General features: G+C 40.8%; 1 protein-coding gene across 2 annotated transcripts in view; it reads right to left on the bottom strand.

Moving 5' to 3' along the window:
* The window catches only part of LIMA1 (LIM domain and actin binding 1), an 88,984-nt gene that overhangs the window by 16,315 nt on the left and 54,927 nt on the right, over positions 1–17,742 (bottom strand). For both annotated transcript variants that reach the window (XM_008140669.3, XM_008140670.3), the window contains exons 5-7: positions 8,307–8,391; positions 6,513–6,661; positions 2,515–2,622 (exon numbers count right to left, since the gene is read on the bottom strand). In XM_008140669.3, coding sequence (XP_008138891.2) covers positions 2,515–2,622; positions 6,513–6,661; positions 8,307–8,391 — 342 coding nt within the window. The remainder of the gene's footprint in view (positions 1–2,514; positions 2,623–6,512; positions 6,662–8,306; positions 8,392–17,742) is intronic.

The following is a 17,742-nucleotide window of genomic DNA, read 5'->3' as shown; positions in this document are numbered from 1 at the left end:
CTCTTCAATTCTTGCTAATTAGTGGGTGTATCTATCCCAGGATGTTCTTCTTTTCTCCTCTAATTTGGTCACCTTGAACCTAAAAGGTAAAGCTAACGCCAATCATGACATCATTGTACATGTCCAACCAGATGACTTCACTGCAGGAACAGCCAGGAGAGAGCATGTGAGATTTTGCTCAAACATTTCATTAAAGGAAAGTACAAATTCATTCACAGGACAAGAAAGGGAAGAACATTGCTTTTACAAAATATTCTATTTGAGGCAAGTTTGCCCTCACACTAATGTCCTTTTGTAACAAATCAAAGTTCAAATAGTTCTTAGGTATTGGTTAACCAAAACTAGGCAAACAACCAAAAGGATAGCTGAGGCTCTGAAAAATGTTATGAATTTTAAGGCAGCCAAGCGTTGATGAACCCACAGTGTGTGCTTAAAGACGATGGCCTATCTTTAACACCTTTCTTCCCCACCCACTCCCCAATTCGTGATTCAGTTGCACTGAAGCTCTTTTAGGTTATAATTAAAATGTTCTGATCCTCCAGTTCAGCTCAGAGTTCCAGTTTCAAACCAGCATGAATCCAATCAAGAAGAAAACATGAAATTAGATATAGGGACAATCCATGTGTTGTTTTCCAGAGGATCATTTCTCAAACTATGCTCCTAGGGTACACTGGGGATTTCAATGCTGGGAATATTTTTCCTTTAAATGTCTTTTTTTTATAAGCCATAAGAAAAAATTCCAAACATATTTACTTTGTTATTCTTAAGACATAATCTTCCACTTAAAAAATGAGAAACCCAGGCAGCCTTATGAGAGAACTCACTTGATATAGGACATGTGACTCATGTGACTGATGCTTGAGCCCACTGTTGCAAGGATGTATGTAATTTATTTGGTAATTTTATGATTATGAAACACATTACCGCCAAGTATTTTTGTCTTATTATTTCAACATATATTTGTGAGTTTTTGTAAAGTAAAGTGATTTAATTTTTCTAAATTTTTTTTCCTGTTCTATTTTATGATTCAACTTGTGTAGCCATTAATCTGAGATCATTTTTCTGTGTGACTACTTTGGTCCAACCAAGTGTGTAGTGTATTTCATGAGTTCCTGTCAGTGTTCTGTCAATACAGCAAACTTTAGAGGGCCCAGCCGATATGGCTCAGTGGTTGAGTATCGACCTATGAACCATTCCCAGTCAGGGCACACGCGCAGGTTGTGGGCTCCATCCCCAGTGGGGGGCATGCAGGAGGCAGCTGATCAATGATTCTCTCTCATCATTGATGTTTCTATCTTTCTCCCTCTGCCTTCCTCTCTGAAATCAATAAAAATATATTTAAAAATAAAGTCTGTTAGAGTGAACTAAGTTTGAGAACTATTTTAATGATATCTTCACCTTTTGGAAGAATGGCTTCCAGGTGTCAATATGTACAACAGAAACAATGGTTTTTCTCCTAAGATTAATTACTGTAATAGATTTGAAAGCTCTTTCTCCTTAACTAACTTAACATTTCACTATAATATTGACCAAAAGATAAAAGAGATTGGGTAATGGATTGGAAAAGAAAATGATAAATTCACCTGATAGTCATATTGTTACTTATTCCAACTAAGCCATTCATCTAACAATAAATGCATAACATACAAATCTAATTTGCTTAAAATCTTACACTGGCTTTCCACCACTGCAGGGCTACATCCAAAACACTTAAGGGTAGCATACAAAGCTCTTCAAGACCCACCCTGGCCCTCTCCCTCCACCTGTCTCTCATCATGGCCTGTATGTACCTCCCCTGCTCAGCCAAGTCATCTTAGTTCAGATCTCCAATTTCCAACCTCTGTTATGTCTGGAATACCCTTCTCTTTCTTTACTCAAACTTCTCCTTATTCACTTTGCCTATTTCCACACATTTTTCAGGACTTGGCTCAGACATGACCTTCCTGAGGAAGTTAGGGCAAGTGTCCTTAGTCTCAGCTTCCACAGCCCTGAATAGCCCTCTAACAGCAGAGGTCACACTGCTTTATGATGGCCAACCTGTTACTCATCTCCCTTCTACTGTTAGCTTCCTTGCAGATAAAGACCACATAGAATGGTATGTTCATATTTAGTTTTTAAGCTTAGTATTTCCCATGCTTAGCATAGTGCCCACCTTTCAAAATACTGAGTGAAAGAATGAAATTTTATTGCATAAAATGAGTTAATAATATACAAATACTTTGAAGATAATATTTCTAATCAAAACAGATTTTCAAAAATCACTTTAGCTCTATGCCCTCTAAGCATTTGCTGAGCAAAAGAATTTTCCAATGAAGGTTCATTATTTGGTCAGCTATAAGTTACAGAGCTCCCCAACCAAAATTATGTGACCTGCAAAAACAACAATCTGTCTTGGCAGCTGTTACCAAATTCCCAGACACTCTACAGCCCAGAGTCAGAGTGGTTTCTAATTTTAAGCATCTAATTTAGAACACATGCTTCTTTGGCAACTGGACATTAGACTTTTAAACCCACCTTTTCTCCATCTTGATGGGAGATACAGACCTCAGGACCTGGGGGCACGTTCTCCTTCTGTTCCAACTTATGAATTTTGATTTCACTGCCATTGGCTCTCAATTCATTCTAGAAAATAAAAATAGTCTGTGATTTTTTTTTTTAATTTTCAAAATAATAAAATGAAATAAATTCTCACTATTCTCTTCATGTCACATCTATTAAGTAAACTTGGAATGTAAAAAATAAATTTCTTTTAAGAGGCCTCAGATCAAATCAACCCCCCTAATTCTCACAAGCAAAACCCACTGACTTGTGAAACGACAAAAGCAGCTTTGTGGACACATACCTCAGAGTTAAATGTTTGTACACTAGTCTAAAACCGGATGCTCATTAGAATATATGCACATCAACACAGACACACACAGACCACCCCCAGCATACAATGTTCTTGTGATTCACTCTTCTAGCAGCAGAGCTTGTGGGAATGCAAAGCTTGTGAGTTTTATCAGAAAAGACCATTCTGGAGCAGGGAAAGGAGATGCCAAGTGCCAATAATTAAGAAAATATACTGACCATATATATAAATGCCCGGCCTGGAAAGAGAGACAGGGATGATGTATACATATGAAAACAAATTATATTTAATGATAACTATAAAACAACCTTTTTTTGGTGAGAATTTCAAAAAACATGTGTGTTGTGTTTTTTTTTGCATAAAATTCATACATTGTACTAAAGACATACCTTATTCTACTTCTCATAACAGAGCCTCAACATACCAAGCAGGCATTAATACTATCATAGGAATAAGCATAATTAAATTTTTTTCCTCGCAAAGAACACGTGGGGGGAAATATTAAAATTAACTTTATATATTATACCCAAAATTAATATAGAGATAGGTAACTATGAACATTTCCTATCATTAGTCTGCTAGAAATATAGTACCTTTCTGTTCTCTGTGATTCTGTAGGCATGGGGAGAAAACATAATTATGGCCACAGGGCCAATGGAAGGGAGTGTGAGTGTGACTGACTTAATCAGGTGTGGAAATCCAAATTAAGGCACACATTTTGGAGGTGCATCTATAGGGAGGAGCTGGCAGCCAGCACTGCAGAAGACAATAGTCCAACAGTCCAACCACTCGTTCCTGACCCCATCTCAGAGCCCAGCCTCCAGAATCACGGCCATAGAGTGTGTGCCTGTTACAACCATCCTCTGTAGGGGGCCTGAGAAATTCTTTTGGGATGAGATAAAATGTGCTTTTTACAAGAATTCCTAAAGCATTTCAACTCTTAAAAGTTTCAGAGATGGAGACTGCAATGCAGAAACTCTATTAGGAGTTTTTTTAAAAAGGTCACTGAACAGGTTTTTCCACTTAGGGAGTCACTTGGTCGGAATGTTTATAGCAGCAGGGCACTGAGAAGCAGCAAAATCCTGCAACAGGAGGGAACAGAGCTGCACAGATCACCGATTTGCTGTATCTCCAGACCTGCCTTCTAAGCGAAGTCTAAGTTTGCTCACTTTTCACACTCACTGTTGATTTACACACATCTCTTCTTAAAATTATAGTGAATAATCAAGATGAAATCACTCATCACCCTGAGAGTTAGCCCACCAATAAATACTACTGGAGAATGCATACTTAGTAATGTGGGGAAAAGAAGGCTCAACTCCTGAAATACACATTACAATTTCTAATAGGCAGTTTCAGTCTGGCTGGGAACGAATAAAATTCAATACTAGTCTTCCAACTTTGTTAAAAAATAGGACATCAAGAAATTAATGGTCCTCGCTGGTTTGGCTCAGTGGATAGAGCGTAGGCTTGGGCTTGCGGACTATAGGGTCCTGGGTTTGATTCCGGGTTGCAGACTCAATCCCCAGTAGGGGGCATGCAGAGGCAGCTGATCAATGATTCTCTCTCATCATTAATGTTTCTATTTCTCTCTCTTCCTCTCCCTCTCCCTTCTTCTCTGAAATAAAATATAATAATAAAAAAAGAGATTAATGGATTGTAATTTGAAATCTTAGAAGGAACAAATATTTGAAAGATACATATATAGGTATGTGTACATGTGTATATATGCATGTGTACATATGAATAAATGGTATTTAAAAGGCAACTTCAATTAAGTAGTTCCATAGTGTCATCCTGCCAGTTAAGCCTAGGTAAGTATAAAATAGAAAAACTCTCCAATTTATTTAGAAGACCAATTTCTTTGTTCTTACTGAGCACATCATCTTGTCATTTCTCTCCCCTTTTCTCATCCACTATTCTAATTTTTCTTTAGAAAATCATCATATCACAAGGAGTAAAGATTAAGTAGACTATATATTATACAATTTCATTTATAAGAAACTAGAGGCCCAGTGCATGAAATTCGTGCATGGAAGGGGGGGGTGTCCCTCAGCCCAGCCTGCACCCTCTCCAATCTGGGACCCCTTGAGGGATGTCCGACCACCCATTTGGACATCCCTCTCACAATCCAGGACTGCTGGCTCCCAACTGCTCACCTGCCTCTGCCTGATTGCCCCTAACCACTTCTGCCTGCCAACCTGATCACCTACTAACCATTCCCCTGCCAGCCTGATTGATGACTAACTGCTCCCTGGCTGGCCTGATTGCCCCTAACTGTCCTCCCCTGCAGGCCTGGTCGCACACAACTGCCCTCCCCTGCAGGCCTGCCCCCCCTCAATTGCTCTCCCCTGCAGGCCTAGCCCCCTCAACTGTCCTCCCCTGCAGGCCTGCCCCCCCAACTGTCCTCCCCTGCAGGCCTGGTCCCCCCCAACTGCCCTCCCCTGCAGGCCTAGCCCCCCACAACTGTCCTCCCCTGCAGGCCTAGCCCCCCACAACTGTCCTCCCCTGCAGGCCTGATTTCCCCCCCAACTGCCCTCCCCTGCAGGCCTGGGTCCCCCCCAACTATCCTCCACTGCAGGTCTGGTCCCCCCCCCCCAACTGCCCTCCCCTGTAGGCCTGGTCCCTCCCAACTGCCCTCCCCTGCAGGCCTGGTCCCCCCCCAACTGCCCTCTCCTGTAGGCCTGGGTCCCCCCCAACTATCCTCCACTGCAGGCCTGCCCCCCCCAACTACCCTCCCCTGCAGGCCTAGCCCCCCCAACTGTCCTCCCCTGCTGGCCTGGTCACCCCTAACTGCCCTCCCTTGCAGGCCTGATCTCCCCCAATAGCCCTCCCCTGCAGGCCTGGGCTCCCCAACTGTCCTCCCCTGCAGACCTGGTCCCCCCAAACTGCCCTCCCCTGCAGGCCTGGGTCCCACCACCCCCAACTGCCCTCCCCTGCAGGCCTGGTCACTCCTAACTGTCCACAATTGCCATCTTGTGTCTTGGAGTGATGGTCAATTTGCATATTACTCTTTTATTAGATAGGATGTTAGAATAGGCAAGTCCATAAAGACAGAAAGTAAATTAGTGGCTCCTGGGGGAATTGGAAGTGACTGCACAGGCATGGAGTTTCTTTTTGGGATGATGGAAATGTTCTGGAATTAGACAGTGGGGATGGTTGCACAACTTTGTGAATATTGTAAAAATTACTGAGTTATTATACTTTAAAATGGTGATTTTTATGTCATATGAATTATATATCAACACAAATTTGCAAAAAACCCCACCCATATTAATATCAAATATATCTGATATTTCTCTCCACTATTTGCCCTTTCTTTAATCAAAAACAGAAACAAAAATAGATGTTTCTGAAAAAACTAATAAAATACCACTTCTTTAACAACAAGATTAAGCAGAAGAGACAGAAAAACTCTATGACATTACTGAATGGTAACATTATACAAAAAATGAGTGGGGTAGGAGTGAGGCCTAGGAAAGCAAAACAGGATAGAACAGGTAGGGATGGAACTAAAGCTAGGGTAGGATCTCTGTGAAAAGGGAATGGGGGCAGGGCTCACAAGTCAGGGTCTGGTGACATTTCTAGTTCCCGTGCTCAGTGAGCATTTGTTGGATTAAGGAATGAATGAATGAATGAATGAATGATGCTGAACACATACGGTGTAGATGGTGGAACTGCTTTGTTTGGACACAGCTGCCTGGTACTTGGCCATTCGATCCTTTATGGAGGTTTCTGACAGGCGCGGGATCTCCAGGTTTCGCCTAGTCTCACTTTTCTCCGAATTGAATGCAGAAGTTGACACTTGACCTGGAAGTATGCAAAAAGATGCTTTATTAGAAGATAAAATATGACTTTAGTGGTTTCAAGATTCTCAATTTGGGGCTATTGTAATGTAATGGAATAAATTTCTTCTATTTTCCCTTAATATGCCCTTCAAAACATAATAATTCCAACCTTAAGGTGTTTTGTTACTACTGGTAGTACAGATAACCCATCTTTAAATACATTTTTTATTATTATTATTATTATTTTATTATTATTATTATTGACTTTAGGGGGAAAGAAAGAGAAAGAGAGAAACACCAATTCGCTATTCCACTTTTATTTATACATTCGTTGGTTGATTCTTGTATGTGCCCTGACTGGGGATCAAACCCCACAACCTTGGTGTATGGGGACAATGCTCTAACCAACTGAGCTATCTGGCCAGGGATCAGGATGACCAATTTTCATACTGCCCATCCATGAGAGCCCCTCAAGCCTCAAATGACCATGGAGCCAAAATTCTCTGTAGCACTTCCCTTGGAATCCTGCAAAGGTACCAGATATTTACCACAGGTTACCACTAACAAGGATGGATTAAAAATACAGAGAAGCTGTTTGTGGAGAGCAATGACATTTGGGAATGTCTTGTATTGATACCTTTGTAATTTAACCTAGTTATTAATTAGCAGGAAAGGAGCAAAGGGAAGGCCAAATATTTAGTCATTTGTACAGTTTTGCCAGGAAGCTGCAGTTTAAATGCATGCCCAGTCAAGTCTGGGCGATAAAGGAAAGGTTCTTGCCTGTCAGTCACACTTGGGAACAGATCATTGGCCAGAGTAGTGCAGCCACTGAAAGCCTGGGAGGACTTGAGGTACCTAAGCTCCTAAACAAAGGAGTTCACTGTCTTGGTTTAAACTCCTTTTTTTTTAAATATATTTTTATTGATTTCAGAGAGGAAAGGAGAGGGATAGAGAGATAGAAACATTAATGAGGGAAGCGTCATTGATCAGCTGCCTCCTGCATGCCCAACACTGGGGATCAAGCCCGCAGCTTGGGCATGTGCCCCAACCAGGAATCTGTGACCTCCTGCTTCACAGGCTCAACTTTCAGTCACTGCCCAGCCCTTGCTGGCCAGGCTTGGTTTGCACTCTTGCCTCTTGCTTGTTCGTGTTTAACTCCTGCCTTGCGGGACTCTCACACTCCTGCATTCACCCACATGGCCGATGTGGACCCCACACTGTGGACTGATGCACTGCAACTAGCCTGATGCCAATCCCCACCCGATTCCACCATGGAAAGGAAACTTGGGACACTGGCTTTGCTTCTAGCTCTACTGAATCCCCAGCTGCACGTCTTCCATGACTGGATTAAGGGAAATGGAACTTGGGAAACCCAAGGATATAATTACATGCAAATAAAAGTCACTCATCCTCCCATGCAAGTCTCAGAAAATTCTTTTTCTCGATATCATAAGTACGCAGCACCCAATGGGGAAAGGGATACCTCACTCCCACTAGCACTGGAGAAAGACAATCCATGCATCTCTCCAATAACAGTATCTAACAGATAGGCTTCCATTTAATTTGTACCACTCTTCCTTCAAAAGCATTGGTGTTGGGGCCAAAAGATACTGTTTACTAATGAGTACTTCCCAGAGAACGTCACGCACATGGAACTCTCTGCTTACCTGGCCCTATTTCCAAATCATCCAGAGAATAGCTGTTTTCAGAGATCTTCTTTCCACCTGCACTTCGGCTTTGGGTCCGAAGAATCTGTTTGGAAAACAAAACCAAGCAATAAATTTTGATAGAAGATGGGAAATCTTGATGCAATGTTCAAAAAGGAGGACTGCAAATCTCCTTTATAAATAAAAATCCAGAAGAGATTCAATTTTATATTCCACAGAATATATTTTCCATATTATCAGTATCAAGCACTACATGTTCACAAGTACCCAGGGAAAAATAAGTTCACTCTATCAAGGTTATGCTCTCTGCTAACGATCAGCACTTAACCAGCTTAACCAGAAAGCCTCGTAATTTAAACGTCATTGAGGGGAATCTTCATGTCCCAGATGACAATGACATATGTCTCCAAAGTGCCAAGTCCTGACAGCAATATCTGCTGTTTCCCTTCCATGTCCTACCTTATCTCTGCTGCTGCTGCAATAGATGGACTACTGATTACCTTTCTAACTGGTTCTTCTACCTTCCAATCAAGTCTCCATGATGCTGCCATTATCCCAAGTAATACAAAGCAATTATCCCCAAATATAATTTATGTTACTCTCCTGTTTAAAATTCTTTTTAAAAAATATTTTTATTGATTTCAGAGAGGAAAGGGAGGGAGGGAGAGAGAGAGAGAAACATCAGTGATGAGAGAGAAGTATGGATGGGCTGCCTCCTGCACGCCCCCTACCAGGGATCAAACCCACAACCAGGGTTTGTGCCCCGCCCGGGAATTGAACCGTGACCTCCTGGTTCATAGGTTGATGCTCAACCACTGAGCCATGTCGGCCGGGCCTGTTTAAAATTCTTTAAGGATTCCCGATCACTCCTTGAATTAAATCTAAAGTGTTTAGTATGTCACAGAAGACCAGTTCTAGATCTGGCCCCTACCTCCCTCTCTGGGTATATCCTCTTCCTCACCCTTTACCCTCCATGCAAAGCAAACTACTGTGAGGTCCATGATATTGTAAATTAGTTCCCTCTACCTGGATTACCGCTTTATCCTTCTGTTGTCTAGCAAATGCTTGTTCCTTCAAGACTCTGTAAACTAAGCAACTTTCCCTCTATGAAGTCTGTCCTACATAAATCTAAGTTGTTCTTCCTCTGTACCCAAAGTACTTGGTTACACTTCCATGACAATGCTTATCAAACTGCTCTGTGTTCCTCTACTGGCTTGGAAGCTTATTGAGGGCAAGAGACTATGCCTTTTTTAAAAAATAGAAAAGTGAACGATACACATTTTTGTTTTTAGTAAAGTATTTTGTGATTCCTGTAAATCACTATATTTCTATCTCTCCTATCTAAGGTAGATCTCTAATTAAAATTACAAATTATAATTTTTAAGCCTGGAAAAGTGACTCAATAGAAAGGCACTTAGTCACAGAATGTTTCCATAGTACACAGCATGTCATGTTTATTCAGATTGTAATGAGGGCCTTCAACCACATCCTATCATTTACATCTCAAGATAACATGAAGTAGAAAAGATAACTGAAATCCAGTATAACAGATCAGACTTAGTACCCTTTTGAATTCAACATTAGTAAATAGCTATTAAACCTCTAAGTTCAATGGATTAATCAACTCAACAATAAAGTTTAAGACTGAACTATCACTTATTTTAAATGCCCCCACATCCCCCAGTAAAAAAACATACCACTTCAGAAGTCAGAGCCAAGGATTGGTTTGCTTGTACCATACCAAAAAGAATATAGTTTCTTGCAAATTCAATATACAATTAATATAATTTACCTCAAATAAGCTTTGCTATTTACATTATTAGTTGAATCTTTTTTTAAAAATAAAAATATTTTTATTGACTTCAGAGAAGAAGGGAGAGGGAGACAGAAACATCAATGATGAGACTCACTGATCTGCTGCCTCCTGCACACCCCCTACTGGGGACGAAGCCCGAAACCCAGGCAAGTGCCCTGACTGGGAATCAAACGGTGACATCCTGGTTCATAGGTCAACACTCAGCCACTGAGCCACACTGGCTGGGCTATTTGAATCGATTTTATTTTTATGAGTTTGTTTGAGCCAAAACAGATGACATATGCCTGAGAGCAAAATCTCAAATGCTCCCTGAATCTATTTTTAATAAAAATCAAGATAAGCTGTAGCACCTCTAACTTTGCCACATTATACTCAGGTCAGCTACATCATTAATCACATCCACGTAACTCATATGATGCAACCTACTGTTGCTCTGGGAGCAGCCCCCAATCTGGAAATGAAGATCACTTGCCAAAGGGAAAAGATAAATTTGGCAGGATACTCTCCCATACATATTTTTTTCTGTTTTCAAAACATTTCTCATTTGCAGATAATTGAAGTAAAGGAAATTCCAAAGATTTATCCCAAATGCTGCTGCACTGTAAGATGATCACTATAAAAATTAGAATTTTCAGGGCTCAAAAAGAGAGAAAGCCTGAAAATACACTAAAAAACAAACAAACTGAAAGTGAACAAGTTCTGCATTCTTAATACTAGAGCAATATTTCAAATACTTAAATCCTGTCAAGGTAAAGTTTCAGTACAATTCAAAGAGTATGTGGCCCAGCTGGCGTGGTCGATCATTGACCTATGGACCAGGAAATCACGGTTTGATTCCTGGTCAAGGTACATACCCAGGTTGCAGACTCAGTTCCCAGTAGGGGATGTGCAGGAGGCAGCCGATCAATGGTTCTCTCTCATCATTAATGTTTCTATCTCTCTCTCCTTCTCCCTTTCTCTCTGAAATCAATAAAAATGTATTTTTTTTTTTAAATCAAAGGGTATGTGTTACATTCGTAATCTGCTGAGGGTTCAGTTTTCTGTCTGTACTTATAGTCATGTGGGAAGGCCCAGCACTGGTGTTACTGGGAGCAAGGCCATTTAGAATCAGTGCATATGCCATGCCAGGGCAGAGCGTTTCTTTGGTTTTAAATGCATAAAATTTCCAATCTTTGCTAGCTTTTCATTTAAAACTTTGGGTTAAATAAAGAGCCTTTAGGAAAAAGAAAAGACTTCTGGCTCATGAGATATCAATAATCTATATTACCTTTTTTCAAGTACTAAAAAAGTGACTGTGCAAAGCTATTTGGGCTTAGAGAAAAATAGAAATGTCTCTGGAAATCGAAGTTACACTGACACTGGTTCTGAGGAGGAATACAGATCTGAGACTGCTTTTAATGAGATCCCAGGTGAAGCACTAAGCATTTTCTAAATACCTTTTCACCTCCAAACCACTCAAATATCCAGAATAACAACTTCTCAAATGCATTTACTATGAATTTTATGACCCTCATTTTACAAGTGGTAATCTGAAGTACAGGAAGAAGGAGGGGTTTCCTCCAATATTTCTCAAGGAAGCAGAGGAACACAGAAAGAAAAAAACAGGAATTGTGATACTGAAACACTCTTCTGTAACATATTTTATCGCATTTCAGCCCTTTTTATTCAGATGTTTGAGGGAGCCTTCATCATAAAAATCTGTTAAGAAAAGACAAGACACTTTAAAACTCCCTGGAATTTCCTACAGCTTGACCTAACCCCACCCCACATGGCCTCCTTCCTGTCAGCTGACTGTAGTAACTCTATTTAAACATTCTCTGTGAATCCATAAACACATCAACGTGTACAAATAATAAATTAAGAGTTTGGGGCTTTTAGCCAGTGGTCCGTGAAATTTCTTTTCTCTGGAATTTTTTTTTTTTAAGAAATAAAATAAGTTAGGTCCCAAGTGTCAAGTAAAAAGCAGATTTCCTGTCCCTCCATCCTATTTTCAGAAGAAGTTCTCTTCAAAATTTGATTTTTCAACACCTTAATTTACTAAGAGGCTCCTATCTCTCTCAGCCACTTCCTTCAACCTTTCAACTTTGACCTTCTTGCAGACTCTCATCCCTCCAAAGTCAAGGGTGGAGGAAGGATAACTTTTAAGGAAAAATGAGACTTTGCTGAACTATGAATGGTTATCATAGGGTGTAGATAAAACCTGGCCTTAATTTCTCAAAGTACTGTGAGGTAAACATTGCCTTTTCCAAGGACCTTCTTAGAAAAAATAGACCTCATTTAAGTAAAACAACACATAGAGAAGGAGCACTCATCTCCAGTGCTGCGATGTCTCTCCTTTTTCTGTATTTCTAAGCATTCTACAAAAATTATGTGTTACTCTTACAATTAGAAAAAAAAAGAAAAGGAAGGAGAGGTAATACTTCATACCTATTTTTAAAACATCTTTATTGATTTGAGAGAGGAAAGGAGAGGGAGAGAAACATTGATCAGCTGCCTCAGCATGCACCCTGACCAGGACTGAACCCGAAACCTGCACATGTGCCCTGACTAGGATGATTCCCTGACTGGCGACCCTTGGGTACATGGGACAACACTCAACCAACACCAGCGAGGGCATTACTTCATATTTATTAAATTAATATCCTAATATATAAAAACCCAGGGTCCGTAACGACCAACTGAAGGCTCGACAGAACACCGGAAGTCAGTCCTGCAATCAGTGCTGGGTTGCCATGGCAACCCAGTACTGACTGCTGAGGGGGCTGTGGATCAGGCCAGGAGAGAGGCCTGAAGAGAGAGGCAGGTTCTGATCCACAGCCTTCGTGGCAGCTGTTGATCAGCCGTTGCCTCTCTCTTTCTCTCTGGGTTTCGCCAGCAGCCACGCCTCTGTTTCTCTCTGGGCCTCCGAGGGGGCTGCTGATCAGCCCCATCTCTCTGATCAGGCCCAAAGATAGGCCCAGAGACGCTGACTGGCATAGAAACTGACCAAACAGAACCAAATCTGGGTGAACTGTGAGGACCCAATGGCTGCCTAGGAGGTGAAGCTTTTGACGCTGACTGGCATAGAAACCGACCAATCAGAACCAGATTGGCCGGCAGGGGAGGGCAGTTGGGGGCGAGATCATGTCGGCAGGGGAGGGCAGTTGGGGCGAGATCAGGCCGGAAGGGGAGGGCATTTGGGGACGAGATCATGCTGGCAGGGGAGGGCAGTTGGGGGCGAGATCATGCTGGCAGGGGAGGGCAGTTGGGGGCGTGATCATGCCGGCAGGGGAGGGCAGTTGGGGGCGAGATCAGGCAGGCAGAGGCAGTTGGGGGTGAGATCAGGCCGGCAGGGGAGGGCAGTTAGCGGCAATCAGGCAGGCAGGCAGAGGCAGTTAGGGGCGATCAGGCAGGCAGAGGAGTTAGGGGCAATAGGCAGGAAGGCAGAGGCAATTAGTGGCGATCAGGCAGGCAGGCAGGCAGGTGAGCGGTTAGGAGCCAGCAATCCCAGATTTCGAGAGGGACATCTTACTGCCAATTTAGGCCTGATCCCTATGGATCAGGCCTAAACCAGCAGTCGGATATCCCCCAAGGGGTCCCCGATTGGAGAGGGTGTAGGCTGGGCTGAGGGAACCCCCCATTCGTGCACGAATTTCGTGCACTGGGTCACTAGTGAACAGATATAAATGGTAAAACCAATGCTGATGAGGTGCTGGATAATTGACTATGTCCTTAGATTGTGCTAGTGATGTTATAAAATAATATAGTCTTTGAGAACAAGCTGAAAATATGTAAGAAGAATATTTAATGAATTATAATTTTTGACCATGATAACATCCCAAATAACTAAAACAAAAGGTTTCTGCTAAGATGCTTAGAGCTTTTTTATTAGGCTAAAAAAGAACCTAATTACTGGGGAATGATTAAACAGTATAATGAAATACCATGTTGCCATAAAAGGATAACTACATGAACTAGGAAGATACACAGAAAGGTCTATAAAAAAAAAAAAAAAAAGATAAAGCATAAGCATACAAACAGTGAGTATACAGTGACTAAAACCATGTACAAACTAGTTATGCAATGATAAGGGTATTACTGTGCACAACTGATGATGGTTACTCTTTTTTCCTGGTTTACTTGGCTTTTTCTTCTCCTTTCTGGTTTACTGTGTGTGTGTGTGTGTGTGTGTGTGTGTGAGAGAGAGAGAGAGGAGAGAGAGAGAGAGAGAGAGAGAGAGGGAGAGAGAGAGGGAAGGAGAGAGAGGGAGAGAGAGAGAGAGAAATTGTTCAGATGACTATTTCATTTATATAAGAAAACCAAACCTCTCCAATCATAAGCTTCTAATTCAAGAATTTTAGTACAAATCTGCTGTATTATGATGTATTTCTTCTCTTCATTGCCCTCATGTTTTTTATTTAGTTAAGAGACTATAAAATGAGGGAAGAGAAATGATAGAGAGCTAAATTCTTTGAGAATACAGCTCTTGATGTTTTAATTTCCTTAGATTTCAAAATTGTATAAGGCCATGGCCAGTTGCTTTTATCCAATAAACAGTTATTATAATATTCATGAAGATAGTGTTATATGGTAGAAAGGGTACTACACAATTTCAGTCCTTATTCTGATATTAATCAGCCACAGGACATTGGGTATATCAGTTAAGTCCTCTGACCTTGGCTGTTTCCATCTATAAAATATAGATTTTAATATCTTAACTGCTTCAGAGCAGTGAGCTGGATTACGAACATGATAGGGATTTCTCACACCTTGTAACTCATTGATAAGTCAGAAGGCTAGAGGAAATGACTAATACATTCATCTGGATGCACACCATGTTGTCTAATCCAGGATTGAGTCCAATAGCAAGAAGACAGAGGTGGTAAATATTTGGGAGGTAAATGATGTCCTTCTGACCCCTCCAAACTCTAATGTAGCCAACATTGCTTAGAGAATGTTCCAGTTTCCTGCTATTACTTTTCAACATGTTCTATTGTAATGAAAACCAGTTAGAAACCAGTTAAGTAGTTATTTGGCATGAAAGTAAGCAGAAAAGAGATGACTGGTCACCAGTTGGCACATCAAGGACAGCTATTTAGGGCAACAAACAGTGAAAAAGATCAGAATTCCTTGACTGGCACCTTTATACCTGGGTCCATTATCATCTTACCACAAAAGACCAAACAGTTATTCAGTTACAAAGTAGGGATAAATAAAAATTATTTATACTAGTATGAGGTCTTTATGAGAAATTATACACTATATAGAGGTTATTCTTACTTACATTTGAAATCACAGAAGAAGCTATAAACTATTCAAGAGTGAATAATAATAAATCAGCAAAATTTAGTTTTAATAAGATATACAAGAAAGATGGCATTGATAGAAAAACAAGGACAATTCTTGTGTTTATTTAACAAAACCAGTTATCTGTACTTAAGGCACTAACAATATATCAAATGGAGGTAGAATGCTGGGTAAATTTAAGATTTATAATTCTGATAAGCAAATTAAAGATATACTACCCTTCACTAGGATGACCACCGTAATGTTGACAGTCATTCAAATCCCTTTCCTCTCTAAGCCCATCTTAAAATTATGATTTAAAAATATGCAAATGATACCGATTTTGAACATCCTCAAAACTGCATTCTTGGAATTTAATTCCAACTAATTTACTTGAGACATTAAGAAAGCAGAAGAAAAAATCTTATTAAGATGACATTAAGTAGATAAGGGAACACACGCAATTATTAACTATGAAAGGAGAAGATAAAATGTTATGGGTAATTTTATAACAATGTAGAGGTTCCCTATAGACACCTACCCATTCTTCAAGAAGGCAAATATAAAATGTTTCTTTGATGTAGATTATGGATTCGTTGGTTATAGATAAAATAGCTGATGACTACATATCAGATTTTAGCTTACTTTCCTTATTTTCTCAAGGGCTTGCTCCACTACACCAACACATACACACTGGTATGTACCAGTGTTATATAAAGCTACACAAAATACTAGGCGTCACTTCCAGGAACTTATAAGAAGGAAAACCACAAAAATTTTGGACTGTTTGAAGAAGGACAGTTGTTCTCTCATATTAACAAGTGAAGTTTTGTTAGTGTTTTGATGGTAGCCATTCATATAATGATCCTGATAATAAGAGGAACAGAAATTCTATGGGAAATTCACGGGTTTAGAAGTCTTAGGGGAGAGAAGTAGCAAAGAAGTGAAAAGGGGATGGGACAAGGGAAACTTCCATTTTTATTTCAGTTATTTCTGTTTTAGCCAATGTACTATTTTACCTTTGTAATCTAAAACAAGTTAACACAACTAAAATATGACTAACTAGAAGAAGTAAAATATACCATGAGGCCCTGGTCAGGTAGCTCTGTTGGTTATGTTGTAGGCAGACAAACACGAGCAGAGCAAGGACAATGGGCCAGGTACAGAAGATCACCAGGGTGGAAAGCCCCAGGTGGCTAGCAATGGACAATCAATTGTAGGGTGGGACCTTGCCCCCAGGATGACTTTACTTCCTCTAGCATATCACAGGTCATGAGGTTTGGACCCCCTGACCTTTCCTACCGAGAGATAACTTTTAGGCCTCAGTTGTATTTCAGTTCCAGGCCCAGGTAAGTAACAAAACCAGCCAAGGCTGACCTCAGGACCAGCTGCAGGGAATAATGACCCCCCTGGTGCCAGCCAGTCAACCAGTGGAGACCACAATCCTGAATGAAACCACCTGGAAATGTTCTATTAAGATCTTCCCCTGGGACCTCCCCTAAAATCTCCACCCTTGAAACACTTAGGAGGGAGGACCCAGTGCCACCCTCCCCCCACCCTCCACGTTTCAATTAGCTTCCTCAGCCCCAAGCTCCAAGGGCCCTACCTTTACCTCTAGAACCTGTTTCCTAAACCTCTTTCTCCTAGGAATTACCTTTTCTACTTCTGTAATTTACCCAATAAGTGTTCTCTTACAGTTTGGGTCTTCCTATGAATTCTTTCCTAGCCAGAACCCTAGTACCGAGGTTGCTGAACCCGGGTTTGGTCTGACCCCACTGGTCGGACACCTGGTGCCTTTCCTGCCACCTACAACAGAGCATCTTCCAGATACACCAAGGTTTGCAGTTCGATCCCTGGTCAGGGCACATGTAAGAAAATCATGGAATGCATGAATAAGTGGAACAACAAATTAATTAAATGGATTATAGCCTTATCCTTATTAAAGCTGAAATTATGTTAACAATAACCATAACCTAGTTTCAAACTGATTATTCCTTAGCCTAAAGTAGACAAAATTTTAACAGTTTTACTGAAATATTAAGACAAAACTTTTAAAAGTAATCTATACTGTTTCCAACATGGATAATGCTACTTATTTAGAAACAGCGAATAAAACCAAGGGCTGCTGTGTATTACACTCCCTAAGCAGTCCATTAAGTGACAAATGACTATTTCAGAAGTTTAAAAAGGCACTTTAAAAAGTCTAATCTTAGGACAACCATCACCCCACCCCCAATCTTCCTAGACCGTTAGCTGCTCAGTGCCTATGAAATTGGGTTGGGGACTCACAATTCTTTATATAAGGAATTTTTTCTCCACTCTGACCAGCCACAAAGAGACAGGCTTGTTCTGACC

The sequence above is a fragment of the Eptesicus fuscus genome, chromosome 7 (assembly GCF_027574615.1).
Source record: "Eptesicus fuscus isolate TK198812 chromosome 7, DD_ASM_mEF_20220401, whole genome shotgun sequence".
In the NCBI taxonomy this organism is placed as follows: Eukaryota; Metazoa; Chordata; class Mammalia; order Chiroptera; family Vespertilionidae; genus Eptesicus; species Eptesicus fuscus.
The sequence above is the reverse complement of the archived record's forward strand: the minus strand, read 5'-3'. Positions and strand labels throughout refer to the sequence as shown.